The sequence below is a fragment of the Macaca nemestrina genome, chromosome 17, assembly GCF_043159975.1.
Source record: "Macaca nemestrina isolate mMacNem1 chromosome 17, mMacNem.hap1, whole genome shotgun sequence".
In the NCBI taxonomy this organism is placed as follows: Eukaryota; Metazoa; Chordata; class Mammalia; order Primates; family Cercopithecidae; genus Macaca; species Macaca nemestrina.
Genome location: NC_092141.1, coordinates 45,941,442 through 45,961,418, shown reverse-complemented (window position 1 = coordinate 45,961,418; position 19,977 = coordinate 45,941,442). Strand labels below are relative to the sequence as shown.

General features: G+C 46.2%; 1 protein-coding gene across 5 annotated transcripts in view; it reads left to right on the top strand.

Moving 5' to 3' along the window:
• LOC105476890 (dual specificity phosphatase 14) overlaps nt 1–19,977 on the top strand; it is a 22,861-nt gene extending 2,884 nt beyond the window's left edge. For 4 of the 5 annotated variants that reach the window (XM_011733190.3, XM_011733188.3, XM_071082788.1 and 1 more), the window contains exons 2-3: nt 17,211–17,300; nt 18,659–19,977. In XM_011733190.3, coding sequence (XP_011731492.1) covers nt 18,751–19,347 — 597 coding nt within the window. In that variant the 5' untranslated portion in view covers nt 17,211–17,300; nt 18,659–18,750 and the 3' untranslated portion in view covers nt 19,348–19,977. Of the gene's footprint in view, nt 1–17,210; nt 17,420–18,658 lie in introns of all 5 variants that reach the window. The other variant, XM_011733193.3, reaches the window with a different exon arrangement.

Here is a 19,977-nt window from a genome sequence, read left to right as displayed (position 1 = left end):
CATAGAAAATTAGCCAAGTATGTTAAGTCCAGGAAATCCTTTAAGACTTTAATGTTTTTAAAAGGTGGGCTTTTGGGAGGGCTGTGTTTGATCGGTTCCTTTGCAGTTGGGATTTTAAGGCAAAATGGATTAAAAATGCTTTTCCCAAAATCACAAGGAATACATTAACCATTCTCTGTGACATTTAAACTTTACTAATAAGGTTAAAGCTTTCTTTTGAACCTCTTTCTCAAAAGTAACTGCCGAGTGCGTCTTTATCGGTTTGTATGTATCTTTTTAGACTTTTCTAAGCATTTTTATAAACGTCTGTTTGCACAAAGTGGTTTTTTTTTTTTTTTTTTTATCTTCTTTTTTTTTTTTTTTTTTAATTATTATTATTATACTTTAAGTTGTAGGGTACATGTGCATAACGTGCAGGTTTGTTACATATGTATACTTGTGCCTTGTTGGTGTGCTGCACCCATCAACTCGTCATTTACATCAGGTATAACTCCCAATGCAATCCCTCCCCCCTCCCCCCTCCCCCCTCCCCCCACAAAGTGGTTTTTTAACTGAAATTAATTATTTTAAAACTGACTTGTCCTGTTCATAAAGATTTGGCTTCTGTCAAGAACAAGTAACGTGTTTAAGTACAACTGTTCCTAAAGTTTTAATAATCTTGATAGACGGTGTTACTTCTCAGGGCAAGGGGCAAATGACCCCTTTTTAAACAACTTCAAAGTAGTAGAATCATTACGATCCTAGGTTTTACTCTTAGGTGCAGAAGAAAACTTTTCCTATTAAAAAAAAAAATCTAGGACTACTAGCATAGTATCTTTGCTTATAAAGAAACGTCAAAGGGAGTGGAAGGCAGGGAGAGTTGCTAAAGCAACCGAGGCCTGGGTATAAACTTACAGAGCTAACATTTAAGATGGCTTTATTATTTATGAAAGCTTCACTTCACCTGGGTGAAGACAAAGGAAAGTCAATGTGGGCACTCTTCAAATCAGTAATTTCAGGAAATGGATGGGTTAAAACAAAATTCATGTCAGGAGTCTGTGGATTTATATATTATACATTTACCGAGGACTTTTACCATGCTCAAGGTGCTGTGCCTGAATACAGAGGAAGAAGGCAAGTAAGGTCGGTCTCTGACCTTATGAAGCTGACAGCAAAAAGTGACATTCAGAGAGGGTTGGCCAGAATTGTCATGGCTCTGAATTCCTAGAAATCAACGTTAGATTTATTGAATTGTGAATTATGCACGGATAATTTGATGGGTTATTTTAACGAAAACCTAAGTGTAACTGTCTTGCAGGTCAAGAATCTCACTCCACACTCTCCCCCTCCCCCAGAGGTCCTAGCCAGAAACTACTCTGACTTTTATGGAAATCACTTCCTTCTTTTCTATAGTTTTGATCCCTTAAATATAAATCCCTAATTGACATAGTTTTATTTTGTTTTTTAACCTCAGTGCAAACTAAAAGTAGATACTCTTGTGAATCCTTTCTGGTCGGCATCGTGTGTGTGTGTGTGTGTGTGTGTGTGTGTGTGTGTGTGTGTGTATGTATGTATATATATACGCACATATATAATTTTTTGTTTGAATTTCTGCAGCATACTATTTTAAAAGATTTATCCATGTTGTTGCCTATGCCTGTAGTTGTTTTTGTTTTTGTTTTAATTTTTTTAGAGACAAGGTCTCACTATATTGCCCAGGCTGGTCTTGAACTCCTGGGCTCAAGGGATCCTCCTGCCTGGGCCTCCCAAAGTGCTGGGATTAGAGGTGTGAGCCACCACACCCAGCCCAGTTAGTACATTTTTGTCTTATGAACATACCACAAATTACCTGTCCACTGTTGATGGACATCTGGGTCGTTTCTGGTCTGGGGCAATTATGAACAGCCCTGAGTCAGGTGTGCATACCTTCAGCTTTACTAGTTGATACCTGGTTTCCAAAGTGGTGGCACCAATTTACATTCCTTCAGGGGTGTCAGCCTTGAGTCTGTAAGTCACTGTATTTGCTGTTTAACCACAATTATGCTTGAATATTTCCTGAATGAATGAATAAAGGTCCCCGGGTAGTCTGATCCCTGGCCTGTCACATACAGCGTATTTATATTTAGTTATATGGTTTGGACTAACCACCCAAACACCAGAAGTGGTTTTCCCACTGTGTTTGGTTGACAAATATCTAATGGAATCCTTTCATCAATCTTTTTTTTTTTTTTTTTTTTTTTGGAACAGATGAGTAGTTATAGGACATTTTAAATATGCAAAATGAAGTACTAAAAATAAGTGTCTAGTACCTAGAAGTCTTTTAAGGCTTTTGAATGAATCCTATCTCTGGTGAATGCTTCTATTGTGCCCAGCCCTCAATGTGTAGGACAGTGTATTGTACAGGAACCCAGGGCTATCCTTGTGAAAGTACTCTCTGAGGACGAGACTCACATCACACGCTTGCGTGCCTGTTTGTAATCCTTAAGAGGCACTGTGCACAGACCCTAACATGTGCTTCTTGGCAATTCCAAAGTAATCACAGACTCTGTGCTACAGGAATCAATGACTCTTTTAAATCTTTTTTTTTTTTTTTTTTTGAGATGGAGTCTCACTCTGTTGCCCAGGCTAGAGTGCAGTGGCGCGCAGTCTCGGCTCACTGAAAGGTCTGCCTCCCGGATTCATGCCATTGTTCTGCCTCAGCCTCCCGAGTAGCTGGGACTACAGGCGCCCGCCACCACGCCCGGCTAATTTTTTATATTTTTAGTAGAGATGGGGTTTCACCATGTTAGCCAGGATGGTCTTGATCTCCTGACCTCGTGATCCACTCGCCTCGGCCTCCCAAAGTGCTGGGATTACAGACGTGAGCCACCACACCCGGCTTTTAAATCTTTTAAATGTATTTTTCTCCAAATTTTCCTTTACCTGAGAAAGTAGAAGTAGCTTCGAGCTGGGTTTTTGTCATTTTTGTTCGTTTTCTTTGTAAGAGATGGAGTCTAGCAATGTGGCTCAGGCTGGCCTTGACCTCCTGTGCTCAAGGGATCCTCCCACCTCAGCCTCCTAAGAGCTGGGACTGCAGCCTGTGCCACACCCAGCCTGAATTCCTGCTTTCTGAACAGAGTTGCCAGGTTCACTTTGATTGCCTGTGTTTAGTTTTGCCAGGTGGATTTAAAGTGTGTGTGTGAGAGAATGAGAAAGAGGAGTAGGAGGGAGGGTGTGGAGAGAGATGGGCAGTTCACCTGGGGACAGCTGTTAAATTCAGGTGTTCGTTGAGTACTTACCATGTGCCTAGTATTATGTGCTGTGTTTCTGCCCTGAGAGCAGAATGTTATGCAATTCTGTAGGTTTACAAAATACCTCGGGAATCCTTTTTAGCTGGAGGGATGATGGAAGAACACTAGCACAAAGACTGAGATTTGTGGATCCTTTTTATTTCTTCTCTAAAGCATCTTGGAAAATAGCTAAATCACTCTATTTTCAGTCTTTATTTACATAAGTCACAAAGACTTTTTTGCTCATTATAGTAAAGATTTTTTTTCAGATTCTCTAAAATGATCATAATTTTAGAAACCACATGCAGATAAATTAGAAGTTTTCAAGAAAAGACACCCAAAGGAGGCGGAGGAAGAAGTCGTTGGTATGGGAACCTGTTGATCTGAGTGATGGGGGAGGGGCCCTGTTGTGTTCTTTGTCACCCTGTCGGCCTTCCAGCCGGCAACTTTCACAAAGGAGCTCCATTTTCCACCTGTTTCAGCGCAGGGGCAGCCCAGCCTGGGCGAGGAGGCCTAGGGCTGAGGCCACAGCCATGTCCTTTTGCATGCAGCCCACCCAGCTCACCTGGGCACACCCCATTCTGTTCTTGCACCGGCCTAGAGCAACCAGAGGTCCATTTGGGTCAGCTTTTCACACCCCATGCCATATTGAAACCTCAGGGGACAAGAAGGTTCTTTTGAAGTTCATATGCAACTGCTGGGTTTACTTCTGTCTTTGTCCCAGAACAGTTTCAGCATCAATGGCCTAGGGCGAGTTTTTTTTTTTTTTTTTTTTGGACTCCTTATGTCTTTGGGTGTGTGGGTACATAGAGAAAACTCCCTAACCAGAACATGCTGCTTCTGTTGACTAGTAAACATTATATGGCAGAGAGCGCCTTCGAAGCACCAGTCTTCCCTGCCTGGGAGAGTGACCAGGAGGTGAACTTGCTTTAAGTTTTTTTTGTTTTTTTTGTTTTTTGAGACAGAGTCTTGCTCTGTCGCCCAGGCTGGAGCACAGTGGTGCAATCTCGGCTCGCTGCAAGCTCCACCTCCCTGGTTCACGCCATTTTCCTGCCTCAGCCTCCCGAGTAGCTGGGACTACAGGCGCCCGCCACCACACCCCGCAAATTTTTTGTATTTTTTAGTAGAGACGGGGTTTCACCGTGTTAGCCAGGATGGTCTCGATCTCCTGACCTCATGATCCGCCCTCCTTGGCCTCCCAAAGTGTTGGGATTACAGGCGTGAGCCACCGCACCCGGCCCTGAACTTGCTTTAAGTTTTAAGGAAGCACTCATAAAAATAAAATCTGGAAGTACTGTCAACATACAAATTACATACAGATTTGAAGATTTATAATGAAGAATTTTGCCAATGTAGCTAAAATCTAAATCTTTTACATCTTTGCGTTTCATTATAAAACACAAAACATTTGTAATGAAGACACACTTCATGTCATCATTATAAATCTTTGGTGATTCTCTCCCCCAAATTAACTTGTTATTCTGGCTCCTATATAAAGAGCACTGGCAGGCTGAGGCCAGAAGTGGAGAGAGGGCTTGGACTGACAATTATGTGTTAATTTTCTTCTATTAAAAGTATTTTTTACTTTTAGAAATTGAAATCATGTAGAAAATTATGGCCGGGCGCGGTGGCTCACACCTGTAATCCCAACACTTTGGGAGGCCAAGGCAGGTGGATCACGAGGTCAGGAGATTGAGACCATCCTGGCTAACACGGTGAATCCCCGTCTCTACTAAAAATACAAAAAATTAGCTGGGCGTGGTGGGAGGCGCCTGTAGTCCCAGCTACTCAGGAGGCTGAATCAGGAGAATGGCGTGAACTCAGGAGGTGGAGCTTGCAGTGAGCCGAGATTGCACCACTGCACTCTAGCCTGGGTGACAGAGCAAGACTCTGTCTCTTAAAAAAAAAAAAAAAAAAAAAAAAAAAAGAGCTTCAGGTACTTGCTGTAAACTTTCAGCCAAAGATGATCCAAAATGGAAATGGTGGAACTTGTTTGTGTACTAGATTGTATCTTAAATCCAGATGACCACTGTATTATTTGAAAGTAATCAGGGTTTTTTTGGTTGTTGTTGTTGTTGCTGTTTTTTCTACAAAAATTACACTTAGGGAGTTTCTTTTTCCAGTTATCCTCCTAGAAAGCACAGGAGATAATGTTGATGTTTTCCACTGTATCAGATTACTCTTAATAATACTTTTAGATTCCTTCTAAAAATGTACTTGCTAGAAATATGAATTCCCAGGCCTTCACTTCCAGAAATTCTGATTAATTAGGTCTGGGGTAGGGTCTAGGACTCTGTAGTCTAACAGGCAGCCCAGGTGATTCTCGTGTAGGACTCCTTGGGACCACACTTTGAAAAATGCGTCTGCTATGCTGTGATGGTTTTATAACTTACTAATTTCAGCCAAGGATTGCTGTAGTAGCCCATTCTCATACTGCTATGAAGAACTGCCTGAGACTGGGTAATTTATAAAGGAAAGAGGTTTAATTGACTCACAGTTCCAGATGGCTGGGGAGGCCTCAGGAAACTTACAGTCAGTGCAGGCAGGGGAAATGCCAGACGTTTATAAAACCAGATCTCATGCGACTCACTCACAATCACGAGAACAGCATGGGGGGAAACGGCCCCCATGATTCAGTTACCTCCACCTGGTCCTGCCCTTGACACATGGGGATTATGGGGATTACAATTCAAGGTGAGATTTGGGTGGGGACACAGAGCCTAACCATATCAGTTGGCAAACTTTTAGAAGAATTTTTTTATTTTTTGATTTTAAGAGATGGGGTCTACTGGCTCAGTCTGGAGTACGGTGGCATGATCCTGGCTCACTGCAGCCTCGAACTCCTGGGCTCAAGCCATCCTCCTGCCTTGGCCCCCCGAAGTGCTGGGATTACAGGTGTGACCCACCACATTCGACCCTCTAGAAGTGTTTTTGTTTGTTTGTTTTTTGTGACGGAGTTTCGCTCTTTCACCCAGGCTGGAGTGAAGTGGCGTGATCTCAGCTCACTGCAACTTCCGTCCCCCTGGGTTCAAGCAATTCTCCTGCCTCAGTCTCCCGAGTAGCTGGGATTATAGGCGCCTGCCACCACGGCTGGCTAATTTTTATATTTTTAGTAGAAACAGGGTTTCACCATGTTGGCCAGGCTGGTCTCAAACTCCTGACCTCAGGTGGTCCACCCGCCTCAGCCTCCCAAACTGCTAGGATTACAGGCGTGAGCCACCATGCCCGGCCTAGAAATGTTTTAATAATTAGTAATGTAGTCTTCTAAAGGGAACTATTACATTGTCATATTGCGTTTCAAGGCAGTATTTTTTCAGTTAAAGCCAAGAGAATAACTTCAGGATCCTCTGCCTTGGGACCCCTCTCGTTCAGCTGAAAACTCGATCCCTCCCTTTGCTGTAGGATGGCGCAAACCCCCAGTTGCCCTCACAATGCAGTAGGACTGCTCTCAGCATGGGAGTGGGCATGGCCTTCGTCAGTTCCCTCCATCCAGCTGAGGCAGAAGACTCCACTGTTTACCTCACCCTGCTCAGAAACTCTAGCGTAGTAATTATAGGTGCCTTTGATTTGTAAAGAGAAATGGGAAATTAATTTATCAGTACATTATAAATGAAGTTAATTTGGTATAAAATCACTAAAAGATGTGGAATTGGACCAGGTATATAAGAAAGTCCTCATAGGGTGAAGGTTGCAGCTCACTGCTGAAGTTCTAAGGATTTTGATATGTCCAATGAGACATCAAAGGGTGAGATGATCAAAGGGTGATTATTAACTGCTGAGCTCTTAGTCCTGTGAACTTTATTCTAATTTATAAATTCCGTTCTTTATCTTCCCTTAAAGTAATAATGAACTTGTAAGGACTGAAATCTTACTTATGAAAAGACCTGCGTTTTCTGCGATTTCCTGGTCTTGCTTCTCAGAGGGCAGTAGTAACTTTGACAGTTTTGAGGCAAATTCATACCTACCTGGGTTTTATTGCTGACATGTGATTTTTTTTTTTTAAGCGCTTTGCCTCTAGATGTTCTGACTTACATAAATAAAAGTTTATCATTTAACCAAGCACATATGATTCACATTTAATTTTTACCACTTACTCCTGGGAGATTTTAAAGTGTTATTTATATAAGCTGTTGCTCAAATTGCTTTCCAGTTCTCACTGAACAAGTTGAAATACAGTTGTGGACTTTTGAAAGTGTTTTATTGGATATTTCACACCCAAAGAGCATCTTGTACCACCAACAGTTTAGGATTCTTAGAGATTACTCCCTAGACTGTAGAAGTAAAGCACAGTCACATCGACCTGACCTTATTTTCCTTAATTCCTTTCTCTCTGCAGTCCCCCCACCCCACCCCCCGCCGCCCACAATGAAATGTACATTTTGGTAGACTTTGAATGGATAGATCCGTTGTGGTCCAATTGTATGACTTAAGCAACAAATGGACAACTCATGGAAGGACGGTTCTGGTCCCAATGGGGCTACTAATTTTCTGTGTAGAGTCTTTGGGAAAGCCTCTTAACCTGCGTTTACTTCTGAGTCTCCGGGAACCGTGACAGCAGAATGATACTGATCCGGGAGAGGCTGAGCAGTGCTCATGTGGCTTACGTGGGACAGGCGCCCGAACGTGCTGCCATAGGTCAGAGGGGGCAGAGTGGGGCAGATTTTCACATTGTATTAACTTAAGTTAGTTTTTAATGAGTTTAATCTTCAGTTTGCACTTTTTAAAAATGGTGTATACAGATCACCTGGGATCTTGTGAAGCTGCTGGAGCCGATTCAGTAGGTGTTGGCATAGAGCCTGCGTTCTGCAGTTCTTTCAGGCCTCCAGGTGGTATCCATGCTGCTGGGACTTGGGTCACACTTGTTGAGTAGTGAGGGCTGTAGAAGAAGGCTGTATTCTCCATTCCAATGGAGAAGAGCCCCCATTCCCAGTCTAAAACGGGAGGCTCTTTTTTTTTAGATGGAGTTTCTTGTCACCCAGGCTGGAGTGCAATGGAGGGATCTTGGCTCACTGCAGCCTCCACCTCCCGGGTTCAAGTGATTCTCCTGCCTCAGCCTCCTAAGTAGCTGGGATTACAGGCACCCACCACCACGCCCGGCTAATTTTTGTAGAGACAGGGTTTTACCATGTTGGCCAGGCTGGTCATGAACTCCTGACCTCAGGCAGTCTGCCCGCCTCAGCCTCCCAAAGTGCTGGGATTATAGGAGTGAGCCACCATGCCTGGACAAGGGGGCTCTTGAAAGGCAAAAGTGGGAGGAGAAAAAGCATGGTATACTTTCTATAAAACAACTGCCCAAGAAACAGCTTAGGTTTTCAGTGCTATGGGCTGTGTTTACTTTGCTTGGATCCTGTTTGTGTTGCTGCAGCACCCAGTTCCCACCAGTTGTTTCGTTCACTCAATGGTAGTCCGTCTCTTACTGCTATTCAGTTGTTCTTGGATGTGTATCTTGTATCATTGCTGTTAGATGATGAAATCCTAGCACAGGGGTAAGCCTTATGTTACCTGTATATCCCTGCTCTAGTTCCTATTGCTGCATCACACAGCTCTAAAATGCGTTGTAAAATAACTATTTGTTTTGTTTGTAAGTCCCTGGTTTTTTTTTTTCTTTTAAGACAGGGACTCGCTCTGTTCCTCAGGCTGGAGTGCAGTGGTGCAATCACAGCTGCCTGCAGCTTCGACCTCCTGGGCTCAAACAGTCCTTCTGCCCCTGCCTGCCATGTAGCTGGGACCACAGGTGCACATCACCACATCCAGCCTTTTTTTTTTTTTTTTTTGTAGAGAGAGCATCTTCTCACGTTGCTTCAGTTGGTCTCGAACTCTGGGGCTCAAGCAATCCTTCTGCTTTGGCCTCCTAAAGTGCTGGAATTACAGGCTTGGGCCACTGCCCCTGGCCTAAAATGACTATTTGTATTGTACTCACAGATTCCTGTAGGTCAGGAATTTGGACCTCACTAGTAGGGACAACTTGCTTTTGCTTCACAATGTCTGAGGCCTCAGGTGGGAGATTCAAAGCCTGGGGGTGACTTGATGACTGGGAGCTGTAATCATAATAAAGTATCTCTACTCACATAACTAGTGGCTGAGCTTGAGTATCAGCTGGGGCCTCAGTTGGGATGTCAGCGAAATGCCCATGGCCTCTCCATGTGGTCATTCTGTTGGGCTAGTTTGGGCTTCCTCCCAGCATGGCAGCTGGGTTCCAAGGGCAAGTCCTAAGAGAACAAGGTAGCAGTGTGCGACATGTTTGTACTCTGGCCTCAGAAGCATCATTTCCACTGTAGTTTTTTGTTTGTTGTTTTAAAGACAGCGTCGTTCTGTCGCCCAGGCTAGAGTGCAGTGCAGTGGTGCCAGCATAGCCCCCTACAACCTCGAACTCCTGAGCTCAAGCGGTCGTCCTGCCTCAGCCTCCCAAACTGCTGAGATGACAAGCATGAGCCCCATGCCCAGCCTGTAGTGTATTCTTTTGGTTGAGGCCGTCTCAAAGGTTTCTCAGGGTTCAAATGAGGGGACATCAGCCCCACTGTTGGGTGGGAGGAGTGTCAAGATTACACTGTAAGGGCTGGCCACAGTGGCTCACGCTTGTAATCTTAGCACTCGGTGAGGCCGAGGTGGGCAGATTGTGTGAGCCCAGGAGTTTGAGACCAGCATGGGCAACATGGGGAAACCCTGTCTCTATAAAAAATACACAAATTAGCTGGCCATGGTGGCACACACCTGTGGTTCCAGCTACATGGGGAGGCTGAGGTGGGAGGATCACTTGAACCTGGGAGGCAGAGGTGGCAGTGAGCCAAAATCATATCACTGCACTGTAGCCTGGGCTACAGAGCGAGACCTTGTCTCAAAAACAAAACAAAAAACAAGGTTACACTGTAAGAATGCCATGTGAGATGGGAGATGCTGTGGCCATCTCTGGGGAATACATTCTGCAGCGGTCGCAACAACACTCAGCAGGGTGTTGGCCGCATAGCACAAACTCAGTGAAGGACTGTTGTGTGAATGAGTGGTAGGTAATTTAAGCACCAAGGTGGGTGAGGACCAGATACAAGAATTCAATTCCAGATGTGAACACATTACCCCATGGTACCGAGATAAATTCAGACCTTCCACCTTTTACAGTTATTGCTGGTCTCTTCTTGCTATCTCTACTCTGTTTCCAACATGGAGAATCTGTGAATTGATCACGTGGAACTGAACTTCTTCAGATCTTTGCATCTGTGTCATGATGCTGGCATGGTTTTTCCTGCTTATCTAGTGGACTGCCCCTCTCCTCCTTGGGCTGTGGCATATTCTCTACCCAGCAGCTGGCTAGTATCTTACAATGATTGGGCTGGGTGCGGTGGCTCACGCCTGTAATCCCAGCACTCCGGGAGGCCAAGGCGGGCAGGTCACCTGAGGTCAGGAGTTTGAGACCAGCCTTGCCAACATGGCGAAACCCCCCGTCTCTACTAAAAATACAAAAATTAGCCAGGCATGTGGCATAGTCCCAGCTACTCAGGAGACTGAGGCGGGAGAATCACTTGAATCCGGGACGTGGAGGTTGCAGGGAGCCGAGATCACATCACTGCACTCCAGCCTGGGTGACAGAGCAAGACTCCATCTCAAAAAACAAAACAAAACGAAACAAAAAAACAGTGATCAGCTTCTGTTAACCTCAGCAAATGCAGTGTGAACGAGCGCTGGTCCATCTGCGGACATCGAGGTGGCTGGTCTGGTCACACCTACATAGACAGCTGCTCTATGGCTGTGTGTCACACTGAGGGACTATCTGTGGCTGAACCGGAGTGTGACTCTCAGTCTTTAGCTTTATGTATCTTGTCTGTATTTATCCTCATCTCAGAACGCTATCATATCAGTTAATGAATACAGTGAGAAAAGCAAAAACGACCCCTCCTCTAAAGTAAGTAGAAAATGTTGAGATGTTTTATCACAATTGCCAAAGCTTTCCAGGTGACGGAACAATTTGTGAGTATCTTTTACTTCGTTTTACTTTAATATGTATATATGAGACAGGGTCACTCTGGCTGGAGTGCAGTGGCACACTCATGGCTCACTGCAGCCTCGACTTCCCAGACTCAAGTGACCCCCTCATCTCAGCCCCCTGAGTAGCTGGGATTATAGGCGCATGCCACCATGCCCGGTTAACTTTTAAAATTTTTTTTGTAGAGACCGGGTCTCATTCTGTTGTCCCGGTTGGTCTTAAACTCTTGGGTTTAAGGAGTTCTCCTGCCTCGGCCTCCCAAAATGCTGTGATTACAGTTGTGAGCCACTGTGCCTGGCTGAAATTTTACTTATTTTTTGTGACACAGTCTCGCTCTGTTAACCAGGCTAGAGTGCAGTGGCACAATCTTGGCTCACTGCAGTCTCTGCCTCCTGGGTTCAAGTGATTCTAGTGCCTCAGCCTCCCGAGTAGCTGGGATTCCAGGTGCACACCACTATGCCCAGCTGGTTTTTGTATTTTTAGTAGAGACAGGGTTTCACCATGTTGGCCCAGCTGGTTTTTGAGTGTTTTGGTAGAAATGGGGTTTCGCCATGTTGCCCAGGCTGGTCTCTAACTCCTGAGCTTAAAGTGATACAACCACCTTGGCCTCCCAAAGTGCTAGGATTGTCATTTTCATGCCTAAAACAGAAATGTGGGCCAGACTTGGTGGCTCACCCCTGTAATCCCAGGATCTTTCAAGTCTGAAGATCAAGGCTCTAGTGACCTAAGATTGTGCCACTGTACTCTAGCCTGGGCAACAGAGACTCGGTCTCAAAACAAAAAGAACTAGATAGACATTTACTTCATTAGAAGGAGAAAATGTGATTACATAAGCTTTTTGAATATAAAAAGGTAACAGTGTAGGCCTCTCCAGTATATACTCTGACCCTCTGAAATTCCTAAAGCTGAAAGTATTTTAGTGAGAGCATTTTACACAGTCATCTGAAGCACTGTTGTGTCCATTTTCTGCTGTTGATTGAACATGAAAAGAAAAGCCGTAGATAGAATTTCAGTTAACTGCTGATTCTGGTGGTTGTCGTCATTTTTAAAAAAAAAAAAGAAAAGTAACCTCCATGGCACTAGGATGGATGCTTTCTCTGATTAGGCCGTGACCCCATGTAGCAATTCTGAGTATCAGGTACCACCGCTCCAGGTACAGATGCCAGTGCTGACCACAAGGCTACAAGGCTGATGCCCACATCTCAGGAGCTCTGCAGTGCAGGGAGCAATCAGGTGTTATTAATATTAGTGTATGCATTACTGAGATTAGAGGCCCGCTGGGAAGACACTCATCGTTTATTTTGTTCAGTACTTAGTGTTCGATGCTTATTATCCAGAAAGACCAGCATCGTCTCCAAGAAGACATTGCTTATAGCTGGTTAAGAACAAACCAGGCCGGGCACAGTGGCTCAAGCCTGTAATCCTAGCACTTTGGGAGGCTGAGGTGAGTGGATCACCCTGAGGTCAGGAGTTCAAGACCAGTCTGGGCAACATGGCAAAACTAAAAAATACAAAAAATTAGCTGGGCATGGTGGCACGCACCTATAAGCCCAGCTACCCAGGAGGCTGAGGCAGGAGGATCACTTGAACTCAGGAGGCCGAGGTTGCAGTGAGCAGAGATCGCTCCATTGCACTGTAGTCTGGGTGACAGAGTGAGACTCCATCTCTCCCGCTCCCCCCACCAAAAAAAAACCCCCAAAAACCGCTGGGGTTGGTTTAGGACAGCTCTTCCTTTCTGTATTTCACTCCACCCTACCCCCTCCCCCCAGCCACGAAAACATGTTTTTCCTCCAAGAAGCACGCGCCACTACTAGAGCATCTTGGGAAGGCCAAGTTGAACACGGTAGACAGTGATGTGGTCATTCTTAAGCATTCTTCCTGGTCATCTTCGTCCCAGAGACCGTTGCCCTGCAGGAGGATGGCATGTTCACTCTGAGAGCGCCATGCAATCTGTGATCCCTTCAACTGCGGGTCAGACTCTGCCACCGTATCTCCTTTCCCTGTCTTCTAGGACACATTTACTGAGGAGATTTCCATGCACCTGTGATGTCATACCCATGGGTTTTTTATTTTTTTACCATCCGGTTCTACTGATCTTAGAACTGGATGACTCTAGGGCTTCTTGTAGCGCCTACTGGGGCTGCTCCTTGCTGAGGTCCACCCTCTGCAGCCAGGGGGACATTTTGTGCACCAAATGGTGCACCAGGATGTGGCAGTAGTTGCCTGTTCTGGCACTAGGGGAAACGAGCAGCTCAGCCCATCTGGGCTTAGCCTTTCTGTAAGTAGCACGGAAACACTTTCTGAGGCAGATCCACACCCCCTTGCGTGTGTGGCAGGCGCTGGCGGGAGGTGTGGAGCGCCGCAGGCAGGTAATGAGAACACAGCCACGACGCAGTCACCGCAGAGAAGCAGTGTGTGGACTTGAGCTAGAAATCCGGACACCTTGCATCTTCTCCTAGTTTCACTTCTCAAGTTGAAATCTCTTACCCTTTCTGAACCGTGTAGTTTCCAACCTGTCGAGGGTTCAGGAGTGTTTGTCAGAGGAGCATCTATAGCGTCTGTGCCCTCTGCGTGCCCTCTGCGTGCCCTCTGCATGCCCTCTGGCGGAAGTTGTTTTCCTGAAACTTGGGACCAGCCTTGGCATTTTAAGCAGGTTTGTTGGCAGAGAGATGGACTAGCAGCAGGGAGGGAGCAACCTGTCTGTCTCACTTGGATTCTGCCCCGAGGGCTCACAATCTGTTTTCCCTACAGCACCAAGTACCCTAGCACCACTCAGGAAACGTGAGTTAACAGAATCAGCCCGGCTTTCACAGGGAACCTGGGCTCCTTTGCCTCAGGAAGGCAAGTGGCTTCCTAGACAGCATAATTTGGGAGGATGCATCACTCTGCCACCCAGGCTGGAGTGCAGTGGCGCGATCTCGGCTCACTGCAGTCTCTGCCTCTGGGGTTCAAGCGAATCTCTTGGCTCAGCCTCCCTAGTAGCTGGGATTATAGGCATGTGCCACTATGCCTGGCTAATTTTTGTATTTTTAGTAGAAACGGGGTTTCACCATGTTGCCCAGGCTGGTCTCAGGTGATCTGCCCGCCTTGGCCTCCCAAAGTGCTAGGGTTATAGGCGTGAGCCACCACGTCCACAGCCAAGCCTCTCTTAATTAGACAACGACTAGCTAACCTACTTGGAAATTTGATTAGCATCTTCCAGATTTTCCACAATGAGGAACGTCATCCCCAGCAGCCTAAAGGCCTAATTTTGTGTTTATTACCACAGTGACTTTGCTTTTTAAACCAGTAGGATTCTGCCAGGGAAGACTGGGAAGTGGCAGGAGACCCTGCTGTGCTGTAGGAAGGATGTTCTCAGAGTTTCTGCCCTGTTCATATTTTACATCCAGCGCACATGCGCGCAGTTTCCTTATGGGACTGTGTCCTCGTTCCTCCCCAGGCTGTCATTTCACCTGGGGACTGCTCTGTGTACTCTCGTAGCATTAACCAGTCACGGCATGTGGGCTCCCAAAGCAGGGCCTGGTCTCGGGTGAGGAGGCAGCTCCCTTCAGAGAAGGGCAGTGTCCAGGAGGGACTTGTGAGCTGTTAGCACCAGCATGCTTGGTGCCTCAGTCTTGCCGGGGAAGTGTGGACAGAGCCACAGCACTCACCTCTGCAGTAGTTCTCGAGCGTGCCCCCGACCCACAGCCTCACCTCCGAAGGGCAGCTCTTCCAGCCCCACTCTAGAGGGGTGGAATCAGAAGCTGGGGAAGGGTCCAGCAGTCTGTGCGCACAGCCCTCTGGGGGATTCTGAGGCATGCTCAGGTTTGAGAGCCCCTGCATTATAATGATAGAAATAGTTGTAAATGGAGCCAGGCACAGTGGCTTATGCCTGTAATTCCAGCACTTTGGGAGGCCAAGGTAGGTGGATCACTTGAGCTCAGGAGATCGAGACCAGCCTGGCCAACACGGCAAAACTCTGTCTCTACTAAAAGTACAAAAAACAGCTGTGCATGGTGGTGCACGTCTGTAATCCCAGCTACTTAGGAGGCTGAGGCAGGAGAATCTCTTCAACTCGGGAGGTGGAGGTTGCAGTGAGCTGAGATTGCACCACTGCACTCCAGCCTGGGTGACAGAGCCAGACTCCGTCTCAAAAAAAAAAATATATATATATATACACACACATATATATATACACACATATATACATATATATATATATATAATTTTTTACGTTTCTTTTTAAAAACGATTTTAAAATGTTGAACATACGTGAGACCACAACCTATCCGCGAAATGTCCGGCACTGTGAGGACACAGCACGGACTCGAGTCTCTTCGTGCACCATCAGCCAGCCCGGCAGCGGGAAGACCTGGGCGCCAGACCTTCACTCCTGGGTGTTGAACCGAGAGAGGAGAGCATATGTCTGCACAAAGACCTGCACGTGGATGCTCATAGCAGCTGTACTCACAATAGCTTTAAACTAGAGACAACCCAGGTTCATGAGTAGGTGAATGGATAAGCAAATTGTGGTGTTTCTACACAGCAGAGTACTGTCAGCAGTAAGAAGTGAACTGTTGATAACCCACTGTCATGGGTGAATGTCTAAGTTATGCTGAGTGAAAGAAGCCAGACCCAAAAAACCCCCATATATATACATATATATATATATATATGTTGTGTGTGTGTATGTTGATTTAGTTTTTGAGACAGAGTCTTGCTCTGTTGCCCAGGCTGGAGTACAGTGGTGCAGTTTCGGCTCCACTGCAACCTCCGCCGCCTCCTGGGTTCTAGTGATTCTCCTGCCTCAGCCACCTGAGTAGCTGGGATTACAGGTGTGTGCCAACATGCCCGGATAATGTTGGTATTTTTAGTAGAGACCTAGGTTTCTCCACATTGGCCAGGCTCGTCTCGAACTCCTGGCCTCACCTCAGCCTCCCAAAGTGTTGGGATTACAGGTGTGAGCCACCACGCTTGGCCTATATGTATTTATATAGGATAAATATAGAAAAGGCCATAAATGTAAAAGTCTAGAGTGCAAACATAGTGACAAGAAAGATCAGTGGTTGCTTGGGAATGGGGTAAAGCGCAAGAAAGGGTTGGATTATTAAAAAACATGAGGACATTTTGAGCGGGATGATGGATGTGTTTATTATGTCCTGGTGTCTCCATTGTGTACATATGTCAAAACTCATCAGGTTATGTACTTTTTCAAGTTGTATAGCAGTTTATATGTCAAGTACACCTCAACAGAGCTGTAAAAAAAACCACAACAGGTCTGACAGTTACCTGGGAAAGGCAGGAGAACAGGTGGTAGAAGAACACATTTTTTATGACCTTCATGATATTTATATAACATAAATGAATAAAATAGGGCCAACATGGAAAAGAAAACCAAATGAAGGAAAATGTCAAATTGCCATCCTGAACACCAGCACCGCCTACTAGTTAGCGTTCCTGACTGCAGCCGCATCGGCGGTCCTGCTCCTCATGAAGCCATCCTCACTGCCATGTCCTGGCCGCGCCTGTCCTTAGCTTCCTGGTGCACACCGTCCTGCACCTTGTGTTCAGGCACGGGGCTGCTTGGCTCACCCTGGCGGCACCCGACCTGTCCGTTCTCCCACCGCGGTGCCGCCCAGGTCTTCCCGCTGCCAGGCTGGCTGATGGTGCATGGAACAGACTCGAGTCTGTGTTGTGTCCTCAGCGTGCCGGACATTTCGCGGATAGGTTGTGGTCTCTGAATCTCCTCCTCGCAAGAGATTTGTCATGTGTTATTGCCAAAACTCTATTTGTCACACCGCGGGTTATGTGTCATTAACAAAAAAGCTGGGACTTAGGCTGGTGTTTCTTACTGGTGCAGCCTTTAAATGCACACCTGGAAATGTTCAGCGCACTTTCCTCCGCATCCTGGCTCTATTCCATCAAACCCGAGGTCGTAGTGAAAGCCCGCGAGGACTTCTTTGGAACTTCCTGACTGGCTTTGTCCTTGCCTCCTTGTCTTCCCGCAGATCTGATTTGTGTCCACTGTCACCAGTACTGCTCACTTAGGACTTTCTGGATCCAGACCCAGCTGCAGCGCACACGGGACTCCTGAGGAAGTGAGTAGCCCAGCACGCTCTGCCCGTTGCACCCGGGGAGGCTGTCGTCTGACTGAAATCCCTGCAGGCTTCCCGACAGTCCCCTGGGTGTGGGCAGGCGCACCTGCCACTTGGCACAGGTGATAAAGCATTGTGATTTTTTTTTTTGGTGAGAGGAACAGCTGTATCTAAAATCTCAGGAAACTGAGAACTTCCTTTTCTGCTCTTACTAATACATATATTGACATTTAATAGCAAACACTGGAATAATGGGAGGATAGCGATGTTCAGACGTTAAAAGCCAGTGGGATTCATCGTGGAGCTCAGAATTAAATGGCAGAGGAAGGTGAAGTTATTTAGCCACACGCAAGGTCAGGTCAGGTGAAATGCTCATTTAATTTACAGAAACGAACTTTGAAGACCATGGCCTTCAAATTGCCTGGGATTATTTCCATGGAAATGTCACCGTGTTTACATTGTCACAGAATGATAGGAAATAGTTTTTGGTTTGGGTTTCTTTTGTTTTTGTTTTGAGACAGAGTCTCGCTGTCACCCAGGCTGGAGTGCAGTGGCGCGATCTCAGCTAGCTGCAACCTCCGCCTCCTGGGCTCAAGCGAGTCTCTTCCCTCAGCCTCCCGAGTAGCTGGGATTACAGGCGCCTGTCACCATGCCCAGCTAATTTTTGTATTTTTAGTAGAGACAGGTTTCCCAGTGTTGGCCAGGCTGGTCTCGAACTCCTGCCCTCAGGTGATCCATCTGCCTCAGCCTCCCAAGTGCTGGGATTACAGGCATGAGCTACCTCGCCTGGCCTTTTTTCTTTTTTCTTTTTTTTTTGTTTGAGACTGGGTCTCCCTGTTGCCTAGGTTGCAGTGTGGTGGTGCAGCCTTGACCTCCCGGGCTCAAGAGATCTGCCCACCTCAGTCTCCTGAGTAGCTGGGACTACAGGCATGCACTACCACCCAGCTAATTAAAAAAAAAAAGGTTTTTTTTTTTTTGTTTTTTTTTTTTTTGGAGAGATGGGGTCTTACTGTGTTGCCTAGGTGGGTCTTGAACTCCTGGGCTTAAGCAGTCCTCCCACCTCAGCCTCCCAAAGTGCTGGGATTACAGGCATGAGCCAACATGCCCAGCTCCCACCCACATATATATATATATTTTTTTTTTTTTTGGACAGTCACCAGAGAGCTGGATTTTACATTGATTTTACATGTTTGTGTCCTAGGTGACTTTTCCTGTTAATTGATAGAAAACGATTTGCCTGTATCCGTGAAAGATTGTACTGTATTATAAAAAAGCTCTAATCTTCCCATGTGACAAACGTGACAGAAGGCTGTGATGAATCAGTAGCATTTAAAGTACTGACACATACCTGTATTTTGCAGGAAGGAGACTGTGATTTTGGATTCCTTGGTGGAGGAAAATCAAACACTCTGGTCTTGCCCCCAACGATGCAAGTGTGACTGCTGGCGTCTTCATGAGCTCCAGAGGTCACAGCACACTACCAAGGACTCTCATGGCCCCTCGGATGATTTCCGAGGGAGACTTAGGAGGCATTGCTCAAATCACCTCCTCTCTATTCCTGGGCAGAGGCAGTGTGGCCTCCAATCGGCACCTCCTCCAGGCTCGTGGCATCACCTGCATTGTTAATGCTACCATTGAGATCCCTAATTTCAACTGGCCCCAATTTGAGTATGTTAAAGTGCCTCTGGCTGACATGCCGCACGCCCCCATTGGACTGTACTTTGACACCGTGGCTGACAAGATCCACAGTGTGAGCAGGAAGCACGGGGCCACCCTGGTGCACTGTGCTGCCGGGGTGAGCCGCTCAGCCACGCTCTGTATCGCCTACCTGATGAAATTCCACAACGTGTGCCTGCTGGAGGCGTACAACTGGGTGAAAGCCCGGCGACCTGTCATCAGGCCCAACGTAGGCTTCTGGAGGCAGCTGATAGACTACGAGCGCCAGCTCTTTGGGAAGTCGACAGTTAAAATGGTACAGACACCTTACGGCATAGTTCCCGACGTCTATGAGAAGGAGTCCCGACACCTGATGCCTTACTGGGGGATTTAGTGCCACCGAAGCCTGCGTCAGCAGCCCGAGTGGGACCAGTGTCTGCTCCCCGCCGTCTGCTCCCTCTCCACTGTCTTCTCAAATGGCTGACTTCTGGTTCTCCCTGAAGTGTTTTTTACACTGGGTGTTCAAATTTATTTTAAGAGAGAGGGAGGGAGGGGACATAAAGGGAATGCATACATTGCTAGTCACATTTTTAAAATTAACATTTTGGAATAGTGTTTATGAAAATCTTTAGCTTTTAATCATTTTTATCAATTTGAACAGTTTAATAAACTGTTTGGTTCTGCTCTCTTCTGAATCTCATGCCTTTGGCACCTTGGTAGGTGCAGGAGGAGCTCAGTGCAAAAATCACTTTGGGGCCTCATTAACCCTTTAGAGACAAGCTTCACCCCAGGCTGCTGACCAGACAGATGCTTAGGGAAGGTTGATACCAGCTTCAGTCTCTACTGGATTAGCCCTACTCTTTCCTTTCCCCTCTATTATTTAGTGACTCTGTAAGTTAAATACACCCTTATTATTTAGCTGTTAAGTAACTATAATGAAATCTGCTGCAAAAACTCTTGGAATCCATGTGCCCAGGATTATATTAGCATTATTTTTAATAAATCTATATGCTTAACATTAGAA